General features: G+C 43.5%; 4 protein-coding genes and 1 long non-coding RNA gene across 6 annotated transcripts in view; 4 read left to right on the forward strand and 1 right to left on the reverse strand.

Moving 5' to 3' along the window:
- LOC125753594 (uncharacterized) overlaps positions 1-14,451 on the reverse strand; it is a 53,592-nt gene that overhangs the window by 1,903 nt on the left and 37,238 nt on the right. The window lies entirely within an intron of this gene.
- The window catches only part of LOC125752127 (olfactory receptor 12-like), a 24,220-nt gene continuing 9,769 nt past the window's right edge, over positions 1-14,451 (forward strand). The window contains exon 1 of one of the 2 annotated variants that reach the window (XM_049100861.1): positions 1-100. The gene's annotated coding sequence lies outside the window, so the exon portion shown is untranslated. Of the gene's footprint in view, positions 101-12,141; positions 12,282-14,451 lie in introns of those variants that run through there. The other variant, XM_049100855.1, reaches the window with a different exon arrangement.
- Positions 244-1,415, forward strand: LOC112642131 (olfactory receptor 12-like). The gene has a single exon (XM_025419553.3). The coding sequence runs from the start codon at positions 290-292 to the stop codon at positions 1,238-1,240; it is 951 nt and encodes a 316-aa protein (XP_025275338.3). The 5' UTR covers positions 244-289; the 3' UTR covers positions 1,241-1,415.
- Positions 12,158-14,451, forward strand: part of LOC112670011 (olfactory receptor 12-like) — a 21,411-nt gene continuing 19,117 nt past the window's right edge. Inside the window, exon 1 of the mRNA XM_035716462.2 lies at positions 12,158-12,281. Within this exon, the coding sequence (XP_035572355.2) occupies positions 12,262-12,281 (20 nt within the window). The 5' untranslated portion in view covers positions 12,158-12,261. The remainder of the gene's footprint in view (positions 12,282-14,451) is intronic.
- LOC125752110 (olfactory receptor 12-like) overlaps positions 12,251-14,451 on the forward strand; it is a 40,300-nt gene continuing 38,099 nt past the window's right edge. Inside the window, exon 1 of the mRNA XM_049100849.1 lies at positions 12,251-12,281. The gene's annotated coding sequence lies outside the window, so the exon portion shown is untranslated. The remainder of the gene's footprint in view (positions 12,282-14,451) is intronic.

Consider the following 14,451-nt stretch of genomic DNA (forward strand, 5'->3'; position numbering starts at 1 on the left):
GTCACCATTAGTTCTGCAAACCAGACAAAATCTCACTGCTCAGCAGCCTGGCTGATTCCTCTTCAAAATGGCTATGTCTCAAGGGAAAAAGAAACACTGAGTAATGAAATCCCTGGGCCTCTGTGTATATTGAATTTTGCTTAGTAATTCTTTACTAAATCATTAATTCCCTTATACCTTCAATCACATTTTGGGTTTTGTTGTATATGTTTCCTAAATAGACTTCAGCAGAAAATGGCTTAATCTGCTAATACTGGACAAGTAATTCCCCTGGTGAGGACTGAGGCTCATGCCATCCCACAGTAATGAAAACCTCTCCAAGGTCTACATTCAAGATTTTGTGCTGGAGGGATTTGGGGGTGGCCTGGAGACCCAGGTGCTACTCTTCACTCTGTTTCTGGCCCTGTACATGGTGACTCTGCTGGGGAACATTCTCATGATCATCATAATTACCCTGGATGCCCGCCTGCACTCCCCAATGTACTTCTTCCTCAAGAACCTCTCCTTCGTGGACTTGTGCTACTCATCTGTGATCGCCCCCAATGCACTGGCCAACTTCTTCTCCTCATCCAAGGTCATCACCTTTGCAGGATGTGCCACCCAGTTTTTCTTTTTCTCCCTCCTGGCCAGCACTGAATGCTTCCTCCTGGGTGTCATGGCCTATGACCGCTTCATGGCCATCTGTAACCCCTTACATTACCCCAGCACCATGTGCCAGTCTGCCTGCACTCGCCTGGTGCTGGGCGCCTACTGTGGAGGCTGCTTCAACTCTGTTGTGCAGACCAGCTTCACATTCCACCTCTCATTCTGCAGCTCCAACCGCATCAACCACTTCTTCTGTGATGTGCCCCCTCTGCTCCTGATCGCCTGTGGCAACACGGCCATCAATGAACTTCTTCTGTTTGGCATCTGTGGGCTCATCATTGTGGGTGTGACATTTGTGATCCTCATCTCCTATGGCTACATCACAGTGACCATCCTGAGGATGCGGTCAGGAGCTGGGAGACGCAAGATCTTCTCCACCTGTGGCTCCCACATGACTGCAGTGACCCTCTTTTTTGGGACTCTCTTTGTCATGTATGCCCAGCCAGGAGCAATTGAGTCCATGGAGCAGGGCAAGGTGGTCTCTGTCTTCTACACGCTGGTCATCCCAATGCTCAATCCTCTCATCTACAGTCTGCGAAACAAGGATGTGAAGGAAGCTGTGCAGAGGCTGGGCCAGAAACACACAGTCACGTGAAGGATGTGCAGTAGGGAGTCAGTGTGTCCTGCAGGCTTGATGGAAGCTATGGAGGTTGCCACAGATGGGGAGCTCAGTTTTCTTTAACTGGCATATTTCTCAAACAAGAAGAATAAGCTTTAGATAAATGTCATATGCTATCTACAACCAACAATGGTATATTGTGCCCTTGAAAGTTAATGGGTTGATCTTAGTTTCAGTGCTTTTTTTCAGAATAAAATTTTTAGAAATGACTCTTCAGTCTTGGAAACAAATTGAGGTTTGCTGGACAGAAAGGTCGGGGAATGGGGTAAATGGGTGATGGGCATTAAGGTGGGCATGTGATGTGATGAACACAGGTGTTATATTCAATTGATGAATGATTGAAAACTACATCTGAATCATGATGTAGCATATATTGGCTAACTGAATTAAATTTTTTAAAAATACAATCATAAAAAGCCATTCACATAGTGAAATGAGGAAGTCCTGGTCCTCCACACAACAATACCCTCAAGACACTGAAAGAGAATGTCATGATCTTACAAAAAGTGATGATTACATGGCAACTAGTAAAAAGATAAAAAATTAGAGACCTGTTCTGGGGAGTGGTCATATCCTCTTTTAAAAAGACAAATTAACAAAAAAAATAAAAATAAAAATAAAAAAATAATAAAAGACAAATTATCTCATGTGCATGTTGGCCATGTCTATGTCTTCCCTGAGATTTTTTAAATAATAAATTTATTTTTTTACTGGTGTTCAATTTGAAAACATACAGAATAACACCCAGTGCTCATCCCGTCAAGTGCCTCCATCAGTGCCCATCACCCATTCACCCCCACCCCCGCCCTCCTCCCCTTCCACCAACCCTAGTTCGTCTCCCAGAGTCAGGAGTCTCTCATGTTCTGTGTCCCTTTCTGATATTTCCTACCCATTTCTTCTCCCTTCCCTTCTATTCCCTTTCACTATTATTTACATTCCCCAAATGAATGAGAACATATAATGTTTGTCCTTCTCCAATTGACTCATTTCACTCAGCATAATACCCTCCAGTTCCATCCACATTGAAGCAAATGGTGGGTATTTGTCATTTCTAATGGCTGAGGAATATTCAATTGTATACATAAACCACATCTTCTTTTTTTTAATTTTTATTTATTTATGATAGTCACAGAGAGAGAGAGGCAAAGACACAGGCAGAGGGAGAAGCAGGCTCCATGCACCGGGAGCCCGATGTGGGATTCAATCCTAGGTCTCCAGGATCACGCCCTGGGCCAAAGACAGGCGCTAAACCGCTGCGCCACCCAGGGATCCCAAACCACATCTTCTTTATCCATTCATCTTTCGATGGACACCGAGGCTCCTTCCACAATTTGGCTATTGTGGACATTGCTGCTAGAAACATCGGGTGCAGGTGTCCCGGCGTTTCGTTGCATCTGAATCTTTGGGGTAAATCCCCAGCAGTGCAATTGCTGGGTCGTAGGGCAGGTCTATTTTTAACTCTTTGAGGAACCTCCACACAGTTTGCCAGAGTGGCTGCACCAGTTCACATTCCCACCAACAGTGTAAGAGGGTTCCCTTTTCTCCGCATCCTCTCCAACATTTGTGGTTTCCTGCCTTGTTAATTTTCCCCATTCTCACTGGTGTGAGGTGGGATCTCATTGTGGTTTTGATTTGTATTTCCCTGATGGCAAGTGATGCAGAGCATTTCTCAAGTGCTTGTTGGCCATGTGTATGTCTTCCTCTGTGAGATTTCTGTTCATGTCTTTTGCCCATTTCATGATTGGATTGTCTTTTTCTTTGCTGTTGAGTTTAATAAGTTCTTTATAGATCTTGGAAACTAGCCCTTTATCTGATATGTCATTTGCAAATATATTCTCCCATTCTGTAGGTTGTCTTTGAGTTTTGTTGACTGTATCCTTTGCTGTGCAAAAGCTTCTTATCTTGATGAAGGCAAAAGAAACAAAAGCAAAAATGAACTATTGGGACTTCATCAAGACATTTTGAGTTTATCTTTGTGTATGGTGCAAGAGAGTGGTCTAGTTTCATTCTTCTGCATGTGGATGTCCAATTTTCCCAGCACAATTTATTTTTTTTATATTTTTTTTAGAGTTTGTTATTATTTTTTTTATTGGTGTTCAATTTACTAACATACAGAATAACACCCAGTGCCCGTCACCCATTCACTCCCACCCCCGCCCTCCTCCCCTTCTACCACCCCTAGTTCGTTTCCCAGAGTTAGCAGTCTTTACGTTCTGTCTCCCTTTCTGATATTTCCCACACATTTCTTCCCCCTTCCCTTATATTCCCTTTCACTATTATTTATATTCCCCAAATGAATGAGAACATATAATATTTGTCCTTCTCCGACTGACTTACTTCACTCAGCATAATACCCTCCAGTTCCATCCACGTTGAAGCAAATGGTGGGTATTTGTCATTTCTAATAGCTGAGTAATATTCCATTGTATACATAAACCACATCTTCTTTATCCATTCATCTTTCGTTGGACACCGAGGCTCCTTCCACAGTTTGGCTATCGTGGCCATTGCTGCTATAAACATCGGGGTGCAGGTGTCCCGGCGTTTCATTGCATTTGTATCTTTGGGGTAAATCCCCAACAGTGCAATTGCTGGGTCGTAGGGCAGGTATATTTTTAACTGTTTTAGGAACCTCCACACAGTTTTCCAGAGTGGCTGCACCAGTTCACATTCCCACCAACAGTGTAAGAGGGTTCCCTTTTCTCCGCATCCTCTCCAACATTTGTTGTTCCCTGCCTTGTTAATTTTCCCCATTCTCACTGGTGTGAGGTGGTATCTCATTGTAGTTTTGATTTGTATTTCCCTGATAGCAAGTGATGCAGAACATTTTCTCATATGCATGTTGGCCATGTCTATGTCTTCCTCTGTGAGATTTCTGTTCATGTCTTTTGCCCATTTCATGATTGGATTGTTTGTTTCTTTGGTGTTGAGTTTAATAAGTTCTTTATAGATCTTGGAAACTAGCCCTTTATCTGATATGTCATTTGCAAATATCTTCTCCCATTCTGTAGGTTGTCTTTGAGTTTTGTTGACTGTATCCTTTGCTGTGCAAAAGCTTCTTATCTTGATGAAGTCCCAATAGTTCATTTTTGCTTTTGTTTTTTTGCCTTCGTGGATGTATCTTGCAAGAAGTTACTATGGCCGAGTTCAAAAAGGGTGTTGCCTGTGTTCTTCTCTAGGATTTTGATGGAATCTTGTCTCACATTTAGATCTTTCATCCATTTTGAGTTTATCTTTGTGTATGGTGAAAGAGAGTGGTCTAGTTTCATTCTTCTGCATGTGGATGTCCAATTTTCCCAGCACCATTTATTGAAGAGACTGTCTTTCTTCCAATGGATAGTCTTTCCTCCTTTATCGAATATTAGTTGCCCATAAAGTTCAGGGTCCACTTCTGGATTCTCTATTCTGTTCCACTGATCTATGTGTCTGTTTTTGTGCCAGTACCACACTGTCTTGATGACCACAGCTTTGTAGTACAACCTAAAATCTGGCATTGTGATGCCCCCAGATATGGTTTTCTTTTTTAAAATTCCCCTGGCTATTCGGGGTCTTTTCTGATTCCACACAAATCTTAAAATAATTGGTTCTAACTCTCTGAAGAAAGTCCATGGTATTTTGATAGGGATTGCATTAAACGTGTATATTGCCCTGGGTAACATTGACATTTTCACAATATTAATTCTGCCAATCCATGAGCATGGAATATTTTTCCATCTCTTTGTGTCTTCCTCAATTTCTTTCAGAAGTGTCCTATAGTTTTGAGGGTATAGATCCTTTACATCTTTGGTTAGGTTTATTCCTAGGTATCTTATGCTTTTGGGTGCAATTGTAAATGGGATTGACTCCTTAATTTCTCTTTCTTCAGTCTCATTGTTAGTGTATAGAAATGCCACTGACTTCTGGGCATTGATTTTGTATCCTGCCACGCTACCGAATTGCTGTATGAGTTCTAGCAATCTTGGGGTGGAGACTTTTGGGTTTTCTATGTAGAGTATCATGTCATCGGCGAAGAGGGAGAGTTTGACTTCTTCTTTGCCAATTTGAATGCCTTTAATGTCTTTTTGTTGTCTGATTGCTGAGGCTAGGACTTCCAGTACTATGTTGAACAGCAGTGGTGAGAGTGGACATCCCTGTCTTGTTCCTGATCTTAGGGGAAAGGCTCCTAGTGCTTCCCCATTGAGAATGATATTTGCTGTGGGCTTGTCATAGATGGCTTTTAAGATGTCGAGGAATGTTCCCTCTATCCCTACACTCTGAAGAGTTTTGATCAGGAATGGATGCTGTATTTTGTCAAATGCTTTCTCTGCATCCAATGAGAGGATCATATGGTTCTTGGTTTTTCTCTTGCTGATATGATGAATCACATTGATTGTTTTACGGGTGTTGAACCAGCCTTGTGTCCCAGGGATAAATCCTACTTGGTCATGGTGAATAATTTTCTTAATGTACTGTTGGATCCTATTGGCCAGTATCTTGTTGAGAATTTTTGCATCCATGTTCATCAGGGATATTGGTCTGTAATTCTCCTTTTTGGTGGGGTCTTTGTCTGGCTTTGGAATTAAGGTGATGCTGGCTTCACAGAACGAATTTGGAAGTACTCCATCTCTTTCTATCTTTCCAAACAGCTTTAGGAGAATAGGTATGATTTCTTCTTTAAACATTTGATAAAATTCCCCTGGGAAGCCATCTGGCCCTGGACTCTTGTGTCTTGGGAGGTTTTTGATGACTGCTTCAATTTCCTCCCTGGTTATTGGCCTGTTCAGGTTTTCTATTTCTTCCTGTTCCAGTTTTGGTAGTTTGTGGCTTTCCAGGAATGCGTCCATTTCTTCTAGATTGCCTAATTTATTGGCGTATAGCTGTTCATAATGTTTTTAAAATCGTTTGTATTTCCTTGGTGTTGGTAGTGATCTCTCCTTTCTCATTCATGATTTTATTAATTTGAGTCTTCTCTCTCTTCTTTTTAATAAGGCTGGCTAATGGTTTATCTATCTTATTAATTCTTTCAAAGAACCAACTCCTGGTTCTGTTGATCTGTTCCACAGTTCTTCTGGTCTCGATTTCGTTGAGTTCTGCTCGAATCTTTATTAACTCCCTTCTTCTCTTGGGTGTAGGATCTATTTGCTGTTTTTTCTCTAGCTCCTTTATGTGTAAGGTTAGCTTTTGTATTTGAGTTCTTTCCAGTTTTTGAATGGATGCTTGTATTGCGATGTATTTCCCCCTTAGGACTGCTTTTGCTGCATCCCAAAGATTTTGAACGGTTGTATCTTCATTCTCATTAGTTTCCATGAATCTTTTTAATTCTTCCTTAATTTCCTGGTTGACCCTTTTATCTTTTAGCAGGATGGTCCTTAACCTCCACGTGTTTGAGGTCCTTCCAAACTTCTTGTTGTGATTTAGTTCTAATTTCAAGGCATTATGGTCCGAGAATATGCAGGGGACAATCCCAATCCTTTGGTATCGGTTCAGACCCGATTTGTGTCCCACTATGTGGTCTATTCTGGAGAAAGTTCCATGTGCGCTTGAGAAGAATGTGTATTCAGTTGAGTTTGGATGTAAAGTTCTGTAGATATCTGTGAAATCCATCTGGTCCAGTGTATCATTTAAAGCTCTCGTTTCTTTGGAGATGTTGTGCTTAGAAGACCTATCGAGTATAGAAAGAGCTAGATTGAAGTCACCAAGTATAAGTGTATTATTATCTAAGTATTTCTTCACTTTGGTTAATAATTGATTTATATATTTGGCAGCTCCCACATTCGGGGCATATATATTGAGGATTGTTAAGTCCTCTTGTTGAATAGATCCTTTAAGTATGATATAGTGTCCCTCTTCATCTCTCACTACAGTCTTTGGGGTAAATTTTAGTTTATCTGATATAAGGATGGCTACCCCTGCTTTCTTTTGAGGACCATTCGAATGGTAAATGGTTCTCCAACCTTTTATTTTCAGGCTGTAGGTGTCCTTCTGTCTAAAATGAGTTTCTTGTAGACAGCAAATAGATGGGTCCTGCTTTTTTATCCAGTCTGAAACCCTGCGCCTTTTGATGGGGTCATTAAGCCCGTTCACGTTCAGAGTTACTATTGAGAGATATGAGTTTAGTGTCATCATGATATCTATTCAGTCTTTGTTTTTGTGGACTGTTCCACTGAACTTCTTCTTAAAGGGGAATTTTAAGAGTCCCCCTTAAAATTTCTTGCAGAGCTGGTTTGGAGGTCACATATTCTTTTAGTTGCTGCCTGTCTTGGAAGCTCTTTATCTCTCCTTCCATTTTGAATGAGAGCCTTGCTGGATAAAGTATTCTTGGTTGCATGTTCTTCTCATTTAGGACCCTGAATATATCCTGCCAGCCCTTTCTGGCCTGCCAGGTCTCTGTGGAGAGGTCTGCTGTTACCCTAATACTCCTCCCCATAAAAGTCAGGGATTTCTTGTCTCTTGCTGCTTTAAAGATCTTCTCCTTATCTTTGGAATTTGCAAGCTTCACAATTAAATGTCGAGGTGTTGAACGGTTTTTATTGATTTTAGGGGGGGATCTCTCTATTTCCTGGATCTGAATGCCTGTTTCCCTTCCCAGATTAGGAAAGTTTTCAGCTAGAATTTGTTCAAATACATATTCTGGCCCTCTGTCCCTTTCGGCGCCCTCGGGAACCCCAATTAAACGTAGGTTTTTCTTCCTCAGGCTGTCGTTTATTTCCCTTAATCTATCTTCATGGTCTTTTAATTGTTTGTCTCTTTTTTCCTCAGTTTCCCTCTTTGCTATCAACTTGTCTTCTATGTCACTCACTCGTTCTTCCACCTCGTTAACCCTCGTTGTTAGGACTTCTAGTTTGGATTGCATCTCATTCAATTGATTTTTAATTTCTGCCTGATTAGCTCTAAATTCTGCAGTCATGAAGTCTCTTGAGTCCTTTATACTTTTTTCTAGAGCCACCAGTAGCTGTATAATAGTGCTTCTGAATTGGCTTTCTGACATTGAATTGTAATCCAGATTTTGTAACTCTGTGGGAGAGAGGACTGTTTCTGATTCTTTCTTTTGAGGTGAGGTTTTCCTTCTAGTCATTTTGCTCAGTGCAGAGTGGCCAAAAGCAAGTTGTATTGGGAAAAAGAGAAAAAGAGAGGAGAGAAAGAAGGAAAGAAAAGAGAAAGAGAAAAAAAAGGGGAAGAGAAAAAAAAACGAAAGAAAATAAAAAAGAAGAAAAAGAGAAAGTAAAAGAAAGGAGAAAAAAAAGGGGCGGTGGGGGAAGGAAACAAATCAAAAAGCAAAACAAAACAAAAAAAAAACCAAAAAAAAAAAAAAAAACCAAAAAAAAAAAAAAAAAAAAAAAAAAGAACCACAGGGGAGTATCTTCTGATTCTGTGTACTTTAAGTCCCTTGGCTTCTCCTGGAAGTTGTCCGTCCAGCTGGTCTTCTGGGGGAGGGGCCTGTTGTGCTGATTTTCAGGTGTTAGCAGTTGGGGGAGCTGCTGTGCCCCTGCCTGGTGCAGGGCTCAGTGGGGGTTGTTTACCCCGTGAGGCCGCAGGAGGAACAGCCCCAGTGGCGGGGCAGCTCTGGACACCTGGATTCAGCTCCGGCAGGAACTCCGTCTGCAGGGCCTGGAGGCTCCGGGGCGGGGCCGCTGATCTGCTCAGCTGGGGCAGGAGCGTCCTCGCTGTCCTGGGCCCTCCCGGCCTCTGCCTGTCCCGGGGGAGGCCGGATCCTGGGCTGTGTCCCGGCGCCCTGTGCTCCGGAGCCTGCGCTGGTGGATTCGCGCTCCCGCCCCGCAGCCCCCTCCGTGGAGCTGCCGCCCGAGCCCCTCCGAGCTGCTCCTGGAACCGCGCAGCCCCCTCCGCACGGAGCCTCTTCCTCTGCCCGAGCCCGACCGAGCTGCTCCCGGGGCCGCGCAGCCCCCTCCGCGGAGCCGCCGCCCGAGCCCCTCGAGCTGCTCCGGGTCCCGCCGTGCGCGCTGCATGCCCTTAGGGAGCTCGGCGCACTCTCCTGGGCGCGCAGTTGCTCTGTTACTGTCCCGGGAGCCCGAGGGCATCCCCGCCCTCCTGGGTCCTGCTCCACCTCCCCGCGAGCCCCTTTCCGCCCGGGAAGGTCGGTGCAGCTCCTGCTCCTCCGGGACGGGGCTCTCCTGTCCTGGGGACACTCGCCCCGGCCTCAGCCCGGCTCCTCGCGGGCCCCTCCCCCTTGGAGGCCTTTGTTCTTTATTTCTTTTTCCCGTCTTCCTACCTTGATAGAAGCGCGAACTCTTCTCACTGTAGCATTCCAGCTGGTCTCTCTTTAAATCTCAGGCCGAATTCATAGATTTTCAGGATAATTTGAAGGTTTTCTAGGTAGTTTGGTGGAGACAGGTGATTTGGAGACCCTACTCTTCCGCCGTCTTGCTCCTCCCCCCCAGCACCATTTATTGAAGAGACTGTCTTTCTTCCAATGGATAGTCTTTCCTCCTTCATCGAATATTAGTTCACCATAAAGTTCAGGGTCCACTTCTGGGTTCTCTATTCTGTTCCACTGATCTATGTGTCTGTTTTTGTGCCAGTACCACACTGTCTTGATGACCACAGCTTTGTAGTACAACCTGAAATCTGGCATTGTGATGCACCCAGATACGGTTTTCTTTTTTAAAATTCCCCTGGCTATTCGGGGTCTTTTCTGATTCCACACAAATCTTAAAATAATTTGTTCTAACTCTCTGAAGAAAGTCCACGGTATTTTGATAGGGATTGCATTAAACAGACATGGCCAACATGCATATGAGAAAATGCTCTGCATCACTTGCCATCAGGGAAATACAAATCAAAACCACAATGAGATACCACCTCACACCGGTGAGAATGGGGTAAATTAACAAGGCAGGAAACAACAAATGTTGGAGGGGATGCGGAGAAAAGGGAACCCTCATACACTGTTGGTGGGAATGTGAACTGGTGCAGCCACTCTGGAAAACTGTGTGGAGGTTCCTCAAAGAGTTAAAAATAGAGCTACCCTACGACCCAGCAATAGCACTGTTGGGATTTACCCCAAAGATTCAGATGCAATGAAACGCCGGGACACCTGCACCCGATGTTTCTAGCAGCAATGTCCACGATAGCCAACATGTGGAAGGAGCCTAGGTGTCCATCGAAAGATGAATGGATAAAGAAGATGTGGTTTATGTATACAATTGAATATTCCTCAGCCATTAGAAATGACAAATACCCACCATTTGCTTCAACGTGGATGGAACTGGAGGGTATTATGCTGAGTGAAGTCAGTCGGAGAAGGACAAACATTATATGTTCTCATTCATTTGGGGAATATAAATAAGAGTGAAAGGGAATATAAGGGAAGGGAGAAGAAATGTGTGCACAATATCAGAAAGGGAGACAGAACGTAAAGACTGCTAACTCTGGGAAACGAACTAGGGGTGGTAGAAGGGGAGGCGGGCGGGGGGTGGGAGTGAATGGGTGACGGGCACCGGGGGTTATTCTGTATGTTAGTAAATTGAACACCAATAAAAAATAAATTTAAAAAAAAGATAAAGAAAATCAATTTAGTTTTAGCTTAATATATTGTTTTATTAAAAATTATAGCTATATCAAAAGAAAAGGAATATTCCTCAACCACTAGAAATGACAAATACCCACCATTTGCTTCGATGTGAATGGAACTGGAGGGTATTATGCTGAGTGAAATGAGTCAATCGGAGAAGGACAACCATTATATGTTCTCTTCTTTTGGGGAATATAAATAATAGTGAAAGGGAATAGAAGGGAAGGGAGAAGAAATGGGTAGGAAATATCAGAAAGGGAGACAGAACATGAGAGACTCCTAACTCTGGGAGACGAACTAGGGGTGGTGGAAGAGGAGGGGGGTGGGGGTGAATGGGTGACGGGCACTGATGGGGGCACTTGACGGGATGAGCACTGGGTGTTATTCTGTATGTTGGCAAATTGAACATCAGTAAAAAATAAATGCATTATGAAAGATATAAAATAAAATAAAAAATTAAAAAAATAGAGACAAATTATTTAATTAATTAAAAGACACATCCACCACTAGACCACCTCCTCTCCTAGTAGTTGTGGAGGTCGCAACCCTTGCCCTTCCACAGAGTAGGGACGGTGACTGGAGTAAATAGAGAGGCATCCTCACTGCTCACCAAACACTTTATAAGCTCTTGTTTTTCAAACACATTTCAGTTTTATAAATTTGAAAAGCAACTCTTAACTGATCCTCTTCCAGGAACAGAGATGTATTCAGGGTGGTCTTCTCCCACTCGTGGATCACTCTTGCTGTCGGGGACCAACAACAAACTCAGATGAACCCAAAGAGGATTGTTTTCTAACAGTTCATTTCAGCTCACAGAAGAATGGTACACCTAAGGTGATAGTAGGAAGCCGTGAGAAAATGTCTTTAGGCTCAGGACTTCACACTTGCCACTCCCGGGAGGACAGTACACGTAGGGCCACAGAGTCAGCTCTTAGTCTGCTTATCTCTTCTGTTTATCTTAGGGCCCCAAGAGACTTCTGGGCTTTGGTGCCTGGCCATGTAGGGGAGGGTGGGTCAGATAAAGCTTAGGGACAGGTGTACCCAGGAGAGCCAGAGATCCCAATGCACTCCAGAGGCCAAAATACAAACAAGCTCTCTTAATTGGCCATTCAAGGCTCCAAGTCCCAGCCTTGTAGGTGGAAAGAACTTCCCAGCACAGTGACCCCAAGATACACGTCCTTGTGCTGCTGCCTGGAGGAGGCAACAAAACTCAGAAGCTGAGGGTGAGCAGAGACCATTCTATTCCCTGATTCTACCAGGAGAAGGAGCTTCTAGAATCCGGAACTTAGGGCACTCATCTAGACTGTCCCTGGACCCTGAGGGCCCTCTCCTATCTCCTTCTCACTCTCTCTTCATTGCCTGGAAAGCCAGAGCTGAAGGAGGAGGGGTGGCATTCCTCAGCTCACACTTCTTTATCATCAGCACCTGAGGGCCAGGAGCTCAGAGACCCTGGGAGAAGCAGGTGCTGGCTGTGTGAGCTTCAACAGTCATGACCCTCACCTGGAGGAGGTAAGGGTCAAGGCAACCATCCCTTAGGGGTCCCAGGGTATGAAGGACACCGGTGTAAGGGAGGCATCAGAGCTATGGTAGACAGGAAGCACTCAGGGCTTGCCTCAGCAGAGGGGGTGACCCCACTCCTGCCCTGGCAGCACTGTCTTGGGCTTCAGGGTCATTCATTCTGAATGAACAGGTTTTGAATTCAATCAGAGGATCACAGCACCAGGCTCCCTCATGACCTGAAGTGCATTTCTCATGCTCAAATCGTTAGCTCCCCAGAGTACTGAGCACACACACTTCTAAAGGACATGGCCACGGGGTGGGAGATACAGAAATAGTGTAGACCAAGGCCAGCCCTGGGAGCTCATGGCTCTGCAGGAAGGCAGACATGACAACAAAGACTGCAATATATTGGGACACGGGCAGTGAGGGGCTGTGACCAGGCTGCTGATGGCACAAAGAGGAAATCAGTCACATCATAGAGGTGATGGAGAGGTAAAGATGGGAGACAGGAGAGCTGATCACAGCGAAACAGTGCATGGGGGTGACAGACATTAGTGGCATAACCAGAAAATAGATAATTCCCAGCATGATGTCCCCTGTTGGATCCGGGATCACCTCACATGGCTGCTCCTGGGTTCCTCTCTAGGATCCTTCAGCTGGTGGGGAAGCTGTCACTCATTTGTATTAGGGAGCAATATGACATGAGGGAGATTGTGACTATTCCACACTGGGAGCTAGCCACCTGTTTGTTAAATGGGATTATTAGAGAAGAACGGGGTTGACTTCCAGGCTCCCTGTTCTGTTCCATCAGCAGATGGTCAATCTGCTAATGCCGTCATCGTTTCATTGCCGCTACTTATGGTTGTCTGTCGTGCAAATCCCCCCACGCTGTTTGTCTCCTCAAGAATGTCTTAGACACACTCAATTTTACACATTTCAGCACGCGGTTTAGAATCAGCTTTTCTGACTCCGCAATAAAAAAATCACTGGGATCACACTGACTCAGTTCAGTGTGGGGAGAACTGGCATCATTGCAATACTCGGTGTGCTGGTTGGGAACCTGCCACATCCCGCCATGTCACTTAATCTACTTTGGTTTCTCTCAACAGTTTTATGCATTCCTGGATTACAGACAACTTGGTGTCCAACATACGATAATTTTTATATGTTACTTAATTAGCTTTTGTTGGTAAATTTGCATATATACTTGTAATTGAGATGGCGTATTTTTAAAATTTTTTCTTATAAAGTCCTTTTCAGATTTTGCCATTATGATTACATGTGCTCATAAAATAACATGGAAGTTTGACCCTCTTCTATTATATTGAAGATATTGTATGATTATTTTGTTAGATTTTGTCGTAATTAGGAGAAGTATCTACTGTTACAGGGAAAGCCATCTAGTACCGGGATCTTTTATATGGAAAGATTTTAAAGAACTTCTTATATTTCTCAAACTATGGATCTCATGTATCTTCTACTTTGTTGGGAGAATCCACTGGGCATGGGTGATATCTTTCTAATAGTTTGCCATTTTTATCAACATTTCAAGTTATGAAAACATTCTGTCACGATCCACTCGAATTCTAGGATCTCAGTGGTATCCTCCTTTCACTCCTGACATCAGAAATTTTTGCCTTTTCTCCTTCATCCTTCCAAAGTCTTGTCATCTTATCAGTCTTCCCAAATAATCATCTTTTGGTATAACATCTCTGGTGTGTTTCTGTTTACTGTTTAATGAAGTTGATTCTTTACTTTCTTCCTTTCTATTTCCTTGGGATTTCATTCACTAATCTTTTATAATATTTTCAAATAAATACTGATTTGCTGTTTTTCTGCCTTTCTAGCATATGGATAGAAACCTATAAATTTCCCTTTGAACACAGTCTTAAATGTATCCTGATAATATTTTTGTTGCTCATCTTACACAATTTTAAATTTCAAAATTATTGTTTAGACCTGCAGCTTACTTACATTTTATTTTGATATGTATATTTTTTTTAAATTTTTTTTTTATTTATGATAGTCACAGAGAGAGAGAGAGGCAGAGACATAGGCAGAGGGAGAAGCAGGCTCCATTCACCGGGAGCCCGATGTGGGATTTGATCCCGGGTCTCCAGGATCGCGCCCTGGGCCAAAGGCAGGCGCCAAACCGCTGTGCCACCCAGGGATCCCTGAT

Source organism: Canis lupus, chromosome 25 (assembly GCF_003254725.2).
Source record: "Canis lupus dingo isolate Sandy chromosome 25, ASM325472v2, whole genome shotgun sequence".
Lineage (NCBI taxonomy): Eukaryota > Metazoa > Chordata > Mammalia > Carnivora > Canidae > Canis > Canis lupus.

Bases quoted from the DNA above. Each gene is read 5' to 3' on its own strand.
- LOC112642131 (XM_025419553.3), top strand. From the start codon at position 290: ATGCCATCCCACAGTAATGAAAACCTCTCCAAGGTCTACATTCAAGAT.